At 37.9% G+C, this 12,927-nt stretch overlaps 1 protein-coding gene across 4 annotated transcripts in view; it reads left to right on the plus strand.

The window, feature by feature from the left end:
• Positions 1-12,927, plus strand: part of MLLT3 (MLLT3 super elongation complex subunit) — a 120,180-nt gene that overhangs the window by 68,540 nt on the left and 38,713 nt on the right. For 3 of the 4 annotated variants that reach the window (XM_053932360.1, XM_053932361.1, XM_053932359.1), the window contains exon 5: positions 8,009-8,128. The exons of the other annotated variant lie outside the window; for it this stretch is intronic. In XM_053932360.1, the coding sequence (XP_053788335.1) occupies positions 8,009-8,128 (120 nt within the window). The remainder of the gene's footprint in view (positions 1-8,008; positions 8,129-12,927) is intronic. 4 annotated transcript variants of the gene reach the window in all.

A 12,927-nucleotide genomic window follows, 5' to 3' on the forward strand; every position in this document is an offset into this window, starting at 1 on the left:
TCATCCTCTAGGCACAGCATGAAATTATGCCTGAGAAGGTACAGTAGGATTCAAGTTTTGGTCATGTAAACACCAGTAAGTATTGACCCTTATGTGGTCATTCCTTCCTGGATTTTTCAGTCACCTTTAGTGATCAGTTTCAGCCTTAAAATATGAGAGACCCGGAGGAAAAAGAGTTGGCACAGGGACTGATGCATATGGATTTTGGAAGAAAACTGACACTGGGAAATTATAGTGATTGAAAAAAAACCTTCAAATTTGAAGTAGATGTTGATTGCTGAATCCCATGGAAAACACAAATAGAGTTTGATTCCATTTATATTTTATATTGTCAGTAGCACTGGTTCTATTGCTTTTTTGGATTGCATGTTTTTCAATTGCAATAAAAAAATTGAATATTACACCTAGTCTGTTTAGTGAGCTAGTAAAAATAAATTCATTTTGAAGACGCTGAATGATAGCTGCCTGACATTTTAGAATTAAATTTTGCCACGGGAAAAAGATTTGCTCAGGCATTATTTGTTTGAATACGATGTTACAAATTACTTAATTTCAATTCTTGCCAGTAAAAGTAGTGAAAATATTTTCAGTCTACATTAAGATAGCAGTTTGATACTGCCCTCTCTCTCCTAGCTACAAATACATAAATAAAAAATGTTTGTATTGTTTTGCAAGTTTAATTGGAAGTTAAACATTACCGCCTTTTTGTCAGGAGACTCAAAATTAGTTGTTTAATCCAGGAGTATATAGACAAAACTTAATAGCTGACTTTTCTTTCCTAAAAGGAAAAGACTTTTCTCTGCCCCTTAGAGAGCAGTTAACACTGTGTGCAAAAATAGTAAAATTCACTGCTTTATTAAAAATGCAAAGGGCTGTTAATGGTTTGAGGTTTCATGTTTAGAGGATGCAAGAAATAGGTCACTTTTAGAGTAGTAATGATTCTGTTTAGCAACAGATGAGTCCTTTTTTGTTGCTTTCTATAAAATTTGTTAGGAAATATAAGAGCACTGCTTGTGTAAGAAGACAGCTCTTTTCTTAAAGACAGTTAATCTGTTAATGAATGAGAGAGACAAAGACTTATTCTGAAAGATGCAATTTTTAGAGAAAATTATCGAGGTAAAAACGTGGGTTTTGCCAAAACCCAATGCATTCTGTTGTTTCAGGTTTTTTCATCTCTTTGTGGTTTTATTGTTTAACGTTTGAGAAATGTCTTTTCAGTCAGTTGAGATGTCTGCATAGTGCCAGTTTTAAAACCTATGTTCATAATCCATGTAATGAAGATGAAATTGTGGGGATTTCCCTCTTTTCTTCATCCTCCCTATTTCCTGGCAAATTCCTCTGTATCAGTTGGAATAGTTGGCTTCTACCCAGAACCAGCTTTAGGTATAATGCTGCTCTAGGGAAGGGATTATCTTTAATCTTGTGCTTTTTATATTTAAGTAATTGAATTTTCTTGAACTACATATTACTTTACTTTCAAGCAAATAACTTAAAGTTTTTTTTATATTGGTTTAAATAAAAATAATAGTTGTTCAGGATGGCTGTATTTTTTAGCTAATGATTTATATTTTGGAACTTCAGCCTTAATGGGGCTTGTATTACTGCTAGGTTTTTCTTAGCAGTGTGTTATCCTTTGGAATTTTGAAATATAGGTCTGCATGCCCATATTGCATAGCTCATGCTGGGTCCATACTGATTTTTCATCATCATGACTTTAGCTATTAGTGTTGCAGTACTCATTTAAAATCATTACTACTTTCCCCCCATATTTCATATATTTCATACTCTTTAATGTTGAAAGAAGTGATGTATAGGAACCTGTTTGTCACTGTCAAATGACACAGGGTGTGGCAACCCATAGCCAAAGAGGTCCAGTTGTCTGCTGCATGATGAGTATAATTCATGTTGAGTGCTGCAGAAATGTTGTAGTAACAGTTCATCTTTCCCAGAATTCTAACAGGTATCTTGTAGCTTTTACTGAAAGTGCTATTGGAATTTTTCTGCAGCACCTGTCGTAAAGCTCACTGCCTGTTCTGAATATACTGTACGAGGGTGTTCTTTGATGAGCAGCTCAGTAAATGAAACTGCAACAGGTAGCTTGGTGTGGATCTGATTATTGCAGCTTTATTGATGGCCTCCTTTCATTCAGGAAAATGCAGAACTAGGAGACAGGCAGCAGATATTTGATAGTGGCTCATTGACCTGCAGGAGCTCTAATGTGGATTAATAAGGAAATTGTGTTGACCTGTGACAGCTCACATAGTTCCTGGCTGAATATATATGTGGGGTGGTAGATCTGTGACTCCTATGTGTCAGGGTTGGCACAATCATATATTAGTTTCTGTTAGAAGGAACCTTTACAGGTTATCTAGTGGGCTGGGACATCTCCAACTAAATCATGCTGCTCAGAGCCCCATCCACCTGACCTTCAGTGTTCCCAAGGATGGGGTGTCCACTACCTCTCAGTGCAGTGTGTTCCAGTGGTTCACCACCCCCACTGTAAAAAAATTTCATTGTTATAGCTAGTCTAAATTTACCCTATTTAAGTTTCCAACTACTATCCCTTGTCCTGTTGCAACAGGCCCTGCTAAAAAGCTGTCCTCTTGTATTGATGTAGCCCTCCTTTAGGTACTGAAAGGCTGCTATAAACTCTCCCCAGAGCTTCTCTTCTCCAGGCTGAACAGCCCCAACTCTTTCAGCCTGTCCTCATAGGGAGGGTGCTCCATTCTTCTGGACTTGCTCCATCAGTTCCATGCCCTTCCTGTGCTGGGACCCCAGAGCTGGAAGCAGCTGCAGTTGGGGTCTCACCAGAGCAGAACAGAGGGGCAGAATTCCCTCCCTCCTCTGCTGGCCATGCTGCTTTGGATGCAGCCCAGGACACCTTTGGCTTTCTGAGCTGTGAGTGCTCATTGCTGGGTCATGTCCAGCCTCCCATCCACCAGCACCCCCAAGTCCTTCTCCCCAGGGCTGCTTTCCATCTCCATTTGTTCGTCCCACAGCCTAGACTGGTGCTAGAGGTTGCCCTGGCCCAGGTGCAGCACCTTGCAATTGTGTGCATTTGTAGTAATGGCAAATAAAAGAAGATCAGCTTTCCATTGAACATTTTAAGATTGTTCCTCATTCCTCATGCTATAACGACATGAAAAGCAAGGTTTTGTTTTGAAAGTGAGTTTTTCATGTTGGGTACACAGGTACTCCATGTTGTCCAAGCCTGTATAAATGTTGTCTCCAAAATGTCAGGTTTTTTATTTTTTGTAAGGAAACTTCAGAATAAATTGTTAGTACAAGCTATTATATTCACTACGTACTGCAATTTCATAATTTTCCCCAAATTATGGAAGAGGAATAGCAGAGGAGAATTCCTGATTATATTATATTAATTGGTAGTACACAGTTGTTCCCTGATCCATTCCTTTTTTCAGAAGTGCATGGACTTATTCAATTAAATGCATGGCAGTTTTTCTTTCCATAGCATTCAATTGTCTTGAGTAGCAGATTGGAATGTCCCTGAGAGAAAATTTGTACAAGGGCAGGTATTGTTAGGATAATGGAGAATGGCTTCAAACTGAAAGAGAGTAAGTTTAGATATTAGGAAGAAATTATTTACTGTGTGTGGGGGTGGGGAGGCACTGGAACAAGTGGCCCAGAGAAGTTGTGGATGCCTGTTTCCTTGGAGGTTGGATGGCAGTTTGAGCAACTTGATGTAGTGAAATGTGTCCCTGCTCACAGCAGCGGGGTTGGAACAAGATGATCTTTAATGTCCCTTCCAACCCCAACCGTTCTATGCTTCTAAGATACCAGCAGCTCAGATATTATGGATACCGGTCACCTCAGGTTGATTATTCCTACCGAATAATGTGAATATCAGTGGATCTCCTCTATGCACTGATTTTAGGGAAAAAGTAGCGTTTTCCTTTGCCCTTGCAAAGTTGTTTTTCATTTAAAGCAACTGGTAGACAAAGGTTTTAAATGCAAGCTCAACAGCTGAAGGATATAATAAAGTGAGTTTTTTGTGAACTAGAGGCAAGGTATGACTACCAGCAGAGCAGTTAGATTATGTGAGAGGAATCAGCCACCCCTCCTCGAGGAAGTTGTGGGCTGCAGTAGAGTCATCCCTCAGCCTTCTGTTCTCTAAACTGAACAAGTCAAATATGTCAGCTGCCTTTCACGCCACTGGTTGCCCTCCTATGTACACACTCCAGCAGTCTGATGGTGTCCTGCTTTGTGCTGAGGTGCCACAGCTGCATGCAGGACTCAAGGTGATGCCACACCAGTGCAGAGTAGAGTGGGACAATCGCCTCTCTTGAAATGTTTCTCCATACAGCCTATTCTGCTGTTCCTGTGTTGATTTGTACCCTGGTATTAAACTGTGAAACCAACTGTTCTCCCTTGGCCATCTTTCTAGTGTTTATCCAGTGCCAGGTATCCTAAAGCACACTTTTTAAAAACACTTGAAGTATTTGTGAACAAACCCAGCTAATGCCCTACTTTTACACACTGTATTACTGTCACCATTTGCCCCATGAAAGACAAGCTTTGAGATTAGCTAGATCTCTGCTCTGTTAAATAAAGTCAAGCAAAATCTTTGAGGGAACAGCAAAACTGTAACTAGAACTTCATTTTTTTTGCATGTTGGTGAATTCAGAGTGTGGTTATATGGCCGTTTAAACTGATTTGTTTAAAGACTGCTATTGTCTCACCTTCATTGACACTAGTCAATGTCTTATTCCACCAGTCTGGCTAATCCCACTTAGCTGCTGACTTTAGAAGAGACCAAGAAGAATTAGTCCTGGGTTTTGTCACTGAAGTGATTCATTCATTGTGTGTCTAGCCAAACACCAGCTGTAGGTGTCCTTGGCTGCCTGGCTCAAGCACAGGCTACAGTCCCCCTCTCTTTAGCCGTATCTCTAGGCAGCTCTAAGACAGCAGGGTAATTGCAATGCAGGGAGGAGTTAAATTCATATAGGCTGTGTTGGAGAGTTATTCCTATGCTATCAGTGAGCTTGGATTCTTGCTGCAGTAGTGTCTTGCTGTGATATGCTTATTCCCATCTTTTCCATCAACCTTTTCCATCTTAGGTGTAGCCTTGGTTTCATAGTGGCACATATGTGTTGCCAGTGTGGTAGAAGCAATGTGAAAATAGGGACTTAGTCTGAAAGCTGGTGGAAGTACATGTGCCAGCCTGTGATTCTGTGTTTGACTAATGCGGGGATGAAGGGCAGCTACCCACTGCAGAAATTGCAGCAATTCTGTCAGCTGAGGTCTTCCAGTAAACTTAAATTGGATGTATAGTTGTCATTACCCTAAATTTAGCCAAAACAGAAATGCATATTAGTTCAAAAAGGTGTTGCTAACATAGGGACTTTCTACATAGATGACAAAGAAAACAAGCATATTAGATATTATTTAGTGCTAATATTAATGTCTTTCTTTGAGAGGTCAAAGTAATTTCTTTTTTATTTTTTCTGTGATATAATGGACTTAAATGAGGAACATATACTTCTTTCAGAAATCTGTTTGGAAGAGAAGTGTGTGTTTTTTATCATAGGGGCCAAAGAGTCAATTTTACATGAGACTTTTTGGTCTCTTGTCATCTTTTTGTCAGCTTTAAATATGGTATAGTCTGTAGTCTGTCTTAACTGCATGCACTGTTAATCACATTAAAATTAAAATTTTGAATTTGCAGTTGCTATTTTTATAGGGTTTATGATGAAATAACATCTGCAGGATTCAATACGCTGAAATTTTTAGGGTTCATGGTTTGATGTGTCCAGATTTTATTTTCTAAAACCACAACAGGATTTATTTTCTTCTGTGTGTAACAGGAGATTTGCCGAATCAGACCTCACATAGTATTAATGCTGTTCATCCCATCCCTCTAAAGCTTTCTGTAGACTTTCACCCTGTTTTTGAAACAGTCTGTAATATGGAGACTGTTAATGGTCCAAATACTTGCCAGAAACTGAGATATCTTAGAAGTCCATGCACTTTGAAAAAAAAGTCAGCTTTCTAAGAATGCCTGTGTACAATCATGAATATATGAATACTTCTAAACTGAAATGTTTCTGAATTTTAAAAAGAAAATTTATGCAGTGGTTAAACCTCAGTGAGTTGATTTTAGTAGATCAGACTTCTATGCTTCAGAGAGAAAATGGCAGCTTCCAACACTAGGAGAAGGAATTTCTGGCAGAGTTTTTGTTTCTTTGATTTTAATTTCAGGGTAGGGAAAACCCTGATCCTACTGACTAAATTTTTCTTCTACATGGATATGAGTCTTTTTGTCATATGAATGTATGAACAAAACTATTTTGGGCAACAAAATATCTGCTTAAACTCTGTAATTAATAAGTAACTTTGCTTTTTCTGAATGACTTTGATTTTATGCAAACAATATGTTCTGTTAAATTTGTGGCTTTAAAAAATACTGCAGAGTTTGACTTAAAGAACAATACTATTTAACACCTGTTTGACATCCTCTGTGAGAGATAGTAGTGCTAAATACGTGCATTTTCTCTACCTGTTGCCCAGGTTTATGGTATGCACGTGTGGCTCTATTTTCCTACTGGCTGATTGTTCTTTGTTAGCTTGTGCCTTCTCTTGTATTCAGCTGAGTTTAATGCAACCAAAGACCTTGGCAAATTGAGATAAGAAAGTATTTCTCCTGCTAAAGGATCACTTACTGTGATTTACAATAGCTAATTACAATCAACAGTGCCATGATTGCAAGAACAATGTCATTACTTTTGGACAGACGATTTTTCAGAGCTTTGGCTTTTGGCAGGCTCTGGTTTAGAACAGCATAATTGCCTTATTCCTCTGCATTTGGCATCTAGCTACAGTGTTGAAAACAGGGTGATAAAAAGTTTTTTTATTACCTAGACATGTCTCTTAATATTCCCCAAGCTACCATGTGTCTTTTGAGCAAAGTGGTGTGCAACAAGATTCATTTGGACTGGTGTTTAAATAATTTTAATTTGTTTTTTAAATTTAAAGCCTGTCTTTAGGAACTTGTAGGCAATAAAATATCATCCTGATTTGGAGAGGTAACATTGGAATTTACGTATCTACATCCTTGATTTCCCTGTATTTTAATGTAATGTATATGAGGCATGTGATGGGTCAGCTCATTCCTGTTTTCTGAGTCAGAGGATGTTTTGGTCATCTAAAGAGGCAAGGATAACCACATAGGATATCCACAAAACCAGTGTCGCTTTGTGCATGGGAACCTTTGGGAAGAGAAACATTTTTCCTTGCTGGTGTAGAGCTCTGCATCTTTCCAGCTTTGCAGGGCTTGTCAGACAGGTAAGCTGTCTCTAGCATTTGGAGCCTTGAACCAATAGATAAATGAACGGCTGTGGTAGGAATCATAAAATCCAGGCAGAGCAGCACTGTAGCAGAAGACAAGATCTTAACTGGGTTCCCACAGATGGAAGGAATAATCTGCATGTCAGGTAACTGCTCAGTAATAGCTGATTTACTTGTGCTTTCTGGAAATGATCTGTTTGTTCTTTAAAATCAAGAAAGGGAGCTAGACCCTTTTAACAGCAAATTGGCTGCATGCTTACCAGCCACACAGTTTACTGTACTCTAGATAACACAGAACCCTGAAGTTAGAAGCTGAAATTAAAGCCATACTGCTTTTACTTTAAAACCTCAATCCATTTTTACAGTGTATCTTTGTGTTGGGTTAACCTTGGCTAAGACTCTTAGTCACTCCCTCTGCCCCCTCTGCCTCTCAGGGAAGGGAGAGAGAATAGGCTGGGAAGGCTCATGGGTCAGGATACAGACAGGAAGATTGCTTACCAGTTAATATAATGGGAAAAAACACTCTTTTTGGGGAAAATGAATTAGTGATTATTAGTGTGATTTCATTAAACTACCCTTTCTTGAGAAGAAATATGGATATTGTTTGTTAGACTTCTATTCTTCTACCAGTGTGATTTGCTAGGCAGGCAAGAGTCTGCTCTTGTTGATAATGTTTACTGATGTGCTTTCCCTCTTACAACAGATGATGGTAATGTCAGATGGCACATCGTTTTCTTCAGGGCAGAGCCTTCATCTCCCCAGCCTTCCCAGTAACTCTCTGTCTTTTTCTGAAGTAAAGAAGAAATCATCTCATGGGCCAAAGGTGAGACTTATTTCACTAGAAAATAGTTGAGCCGAAAGTGCTTTTCCTGGTAATTAAATTATTTTTTTTTAAATTCTATGTGTTTTATGCAATGTTTTAATTGCTAGGCCAATGATAGCAGGTGTTGACATTTCTTTGCTCAGGATGGCAAATGGGCACTGGTGACGGTTCTCTGGTTTTCTTACTTGTACAGTTGTTTTCTTTCTGTTCCAGAAGAGTTGTAATGGTATCTTGTAGTGTTAGAGCATTACAGTGAAGGATGTGTGATCTATGGAAATGTAAAGAATATGAGATAATACTATAATAATAATTTCATTTATTAAGCATTTTTCAGGATAATTATGTAGAGTGGAACTTGAAGCTGTGTTTTTTAGGATTTTTAGTTTTGTTTAAATTCGAGAGGTGAATTCTTTCTTAGATGTTTCAAAGAAAGCAATGTGTCATTGGTCTCTAGGACATTAAATTTTAAAATGTAATAAAAAGGGATAGTCCAAGAAACCTCTTGAGTAATACAAATGGACCTTTCTGAAATAGCAGATAATTTCTTGACAAAGAGAACTAATAGTATGGGAAAATAAAGGAGCTTGTTGTTGTTTATTCACATAAGAAATGCAATGCAAGCCTTTTCTCCATTCTGTTAAATTGTTTGGTTTTTCCTTTTCTTTTGTAGTATCTTGTAGATTTGAAGTATGTCACTTAGTCTTGCAGTGCATGTACTTAAAGGGGCAATACCCATTTTTATTAATAACTTTCGTGTTCACTTTCTATGCTGAATCTTGTACCTTGCAAGAATTGTCAGGTAATGAATTAAGGGTATGCCTAAGAAAAGATAGTAGGGATACACAATAAGCAAGAGCAGGCAAAAAATGTTCTTTGACATGTCTCTGCTGGTGTGCATTGTACATCAGTGCTTCACAATCTCTAATGCAGGTGGTCTTGCAACATTTAAAAATATATTGGAAGTGTGGTTATTTTCCTAATGAGATGCTGGGGTATAATCTGAAGATTAAACTGAAGGTGCTTATTTTGGCATGCTCAAATGAGTGCTTAATGCCTCAAAGGAAAGAAGCTGGGTTCCCCTGGTGCTGAAGCAAAGTGCTCCTAGTTACACGAGGATGTATCTCCATCTAATTGGATACCAAACATGAGTTACTCTGACACTTGACCATCTCTGGTAGGGGTTCTTATGATATTGGTAGGTAGGTCTCTAGAGTTCATTTTTCATTTTTCCAATCACTTCTAAAGAGTCAGCTGTAATGTTGATTCACTCATGCCTTGCTTTCCATGCCAAAGCAGGTGTGCTGAGGCTTGGGTTAATAAGCAACCCAGACACCTCTAGAAGGACTTCAAAGAGGTACTGACATGATACTGTCTAATGTACTAATTCTCTGCCTACTGTACACCATGGTAAGTCTTGAATCTCAGTTTTTTGTAAGCAAATGTAAACCTGGGAAGTAATTTTCCAAACTGTATTTAGATAGTGAACTTTGGTCTGACGTGGAAAATTGGCAAGTGTGGAATGTGATGGAATGAAGGAGGGTGAAGTGTGTATTTGCTGCACTCATCCATATAAACTATTGCTTGAAATCTTTCAGTTTTTGCTGGAGCAACTCAAACATCTGCAGAGTTTGGCCCATACCGTGCAGCTATGTGAGTCTAACCTGAGGAGGTTAGACATTCATCACATTGCAGGATTCCATTGCTAGAATTTTTAATAGTGGGGAGAGGTGTTTTTTTATCAACACACTGTTTTTTGTCAGTCCATGTGGATATGTGATTTTTCCTCCCTCCCCAGCAGTCATTGCTTCACCCTGTCCAACTTGGAACACACACTTATGAGCAGTTGTCCTTTTATCTTTTAAATAACTGCCTTGCTGAGAATCGTAAGCTATTATTGAGAAATGGAAACATAAGATAACCTTGGATTTAGGGTAACAGTAAAGTTTGGGGTTTTTTGTTATAAGTTCTTGGAGCTGAAAAGCCTTGAATTTTGGTCTTTAGTGTTTTTGTTCTGGTTGGAATGTAGGAAAGTTCCAGCCAATGTACGAATAGATTTTTGGTTTTGTCATTTGGAGTAACACCAGTAATGGAACAACTTCAGTGTCCAGATTTCATTTAAATATGCCTCTAGAATGAAAACTGCAGGAAAGTCTTGGTAGTTCTTGGGCATAAGTTGCTTGTCCCAGATGCAAAACTGTACTCCAGATGTCTGTACTGGGTGAGTTCAGGATTTTTCTGCTACAGCAATAGGCCTTTGATGTGCTTGGCCTAGTTTTGGTTTGTTTTGTCTGCAAATACCACAGTTAACTTTGAGGTTAGTTTTAAACTTTGAGTGTGGAAAAACCAGAACCTTATGCTTATCTGCCACTGCAAAGTACCATATAAACTGCGTGGTTAGATAAGAATTTAAGTAACAACAATAAAACCAGTGCAACAAAATGTTATTCTTGGTTTAGCATTCACTTACAAAAAATACAATATATGAAGTATGAAGTAAGAGACAACCGTCAGTTTGATTTCTGTCACATTCTCTCGTGAAATATGTATTGAATAGAAATGTTTATATCTCTGAAGTGATTTTTTTTTTCATTTAATTTAATGGAGATGGTATTAGTGAGCCCCAGTATTTTGATTCCAAAACAAAGCTTTAATCTTGGAAGTACAGATATCGGGCAGAAATGTATGAAAACTTTTACTTTATGCATTTCTTCAGAATGTAAGAGTAGCTGCAGACTGGCTACAGATATTTGTGTTGGTCTAAATCAGTGCTATTGCTATGCCTGTTTGTATTATATAAATATTACATGCACAGAATAGAGAAGTAGCTTGCTTAGGTTTTTCAGAGGGATGATTATGTCTTTTACCAAGAACTGTAGTATCAGCTGTAGAGAAATGAGATTTATTTTAGAAGCAAAGAAAACTAAAGCTTTTATTCCTGTGTGTGACCAGAAAAAACATAAATTGTTTTATGCTCCCCAAGTTAGCCTTCACTGTTAAACCAGTGAGCTTTGTAATTTTCCATCTGCTTCTGATACTTCTGGTGTCACTGACCATAACAGCATGGTGGGCTGGGTTTTTGTGGGAAGCAGGTAAATTAATCTCCTACTTCAGAGTATTTTTAGAGGCTCTCAGAATGTTGTGATTTTCTTTTGTTTTTTTTTTTTTTGTGGCCCCCCCACCAAAATCAGCTAATATTTCTATTCAGTAATAAACAACAGAGAGTATTCAACAGAGATCTGAATTTGCTTGATGAAGGAATTGCTTTTAAATATCTTTCTCCTCTTTTCCTCTTGAGAGCAACAGCCATATTTGAGACTAATTCTAGTCCACTGGCTTAATATGAACACATTATTTCAATAGGCATAGCATTTTTAATTAGTAATTAAAATAATGCACATTTTTATGATCACTAGTACTAAATTTGTAGTCTAAACTCAGTACAGTAGCCTGACAAGGCTGTGCCAATGTGCTCAATTTAATGACTTCATAAAATATAGTGAACTGCCCCTGCCCCTCTGCTTTCCCCATCCCTCCCAAGTGTTCAATTTCTTAGTTAGGTTATTAGCGACTGTCAGCAGTTGAGGTTTGTAATGGTTTTCAGAAGTTACTGCTTATTCAATCTCACATTAAAACAAATTGGGAATTCCATTTTGTGGTGTGAAGTCAGAATCCAGGTCTGTAACATATACAGCTCAGCATCATTTTTTGCCCTGAAGTGTTTTAATCTGCAAATATATTTTTATTTAATACAATTTTTATATAAAATGTATTACCTATTGAGCAGCTTTCACAGTCCATTTGTGTCTCTCAAATTTACAGGACAGTGTACTCTGTGATTTAAACTTAATTTCATGAGCTTGTTAAGAAATGCAAAAACACAACAAACAGTTGGTTCCCTTTGCCCAGATTAGTCTATAAAGTGAATTTCTCTCCCAAATCAGGAAGTTTCTTAGTTTATAACCTGTAACTCTTAATCCATGCACTTGGGATCCATAAAAAAATAAAGTTACCTAGCTGAGTGTGAGGGTGCTGATCCTTCCTCCTTTGTCACAGTGTGGCATATCCTGTTTCACAGTGGGAAGTGTGAAAGCCTGAGCAGTCCAGCTGGTAGGGAATCAACGTCAAAAGTTGGGTTTTTTTTGATAAGGTGAAGTTTTCTGCCTTCCAGATTGGAGGTAAGGTTTATGTAATTCCTGTAAGTTAGAAGATGGTGATGAACCTGGCACAGATGATGGCTGCAGGAGATAGCAATTTCCAGATGATCATGGCAGCATAATGGCCCGTTAGATTTTCTTGTCACCTGTCCTACCTACTATATGTCCTGTATGCTGCCAGAATGCATTTTGGACCTTAGCATGAGCTGTGTTGGCCAAAATATGAGCAGGAGCTGAATTCAGCAGTCAGAGTGGCACAGGTTTTATTTGCTGATAAAATTTTAGATTTTTATTGTGCTTTCTAAAATACATATTTTGAAGGATACATTAGCTCCTTTCATATGGCAGTACTATATATCATGAGGTACTGTATGTACATGGTGTTACTTGGCTGAAGATGACATCTGCAGGTATTTTGACATGCCTATGTACCTGTATTATTCTTTTGCACACTGTTATGCAACATACCAAAGGCTAACATTAATTTGAGCTTCAATATTTGATGAATACACAAATGTAAGCTATGGTATACCGATATATTACCTGTCAAAACCCCACGATCCCAGTTTTTCACGTGAAAAGAGTGTTGAGAAAAGAGTGTTTTATTTTACTTAATTTACTCTTATTTCTTGCAACACTTAATAA

The sequence above is a fragment of the Vidua chalybeata genome, chromosome Z (assembly GCF_026979565.1).
Source record: "Vidua chalybeata isolate OUT-0048 chromosome Z, bVidCha1 merged haplotype, whole genome shotgun sequence".
NCBI lineage: Eukaryota > Metazoa > Chordata > Aves > Passeriformes > Viduidae > Vidua > Vidua chalybeata.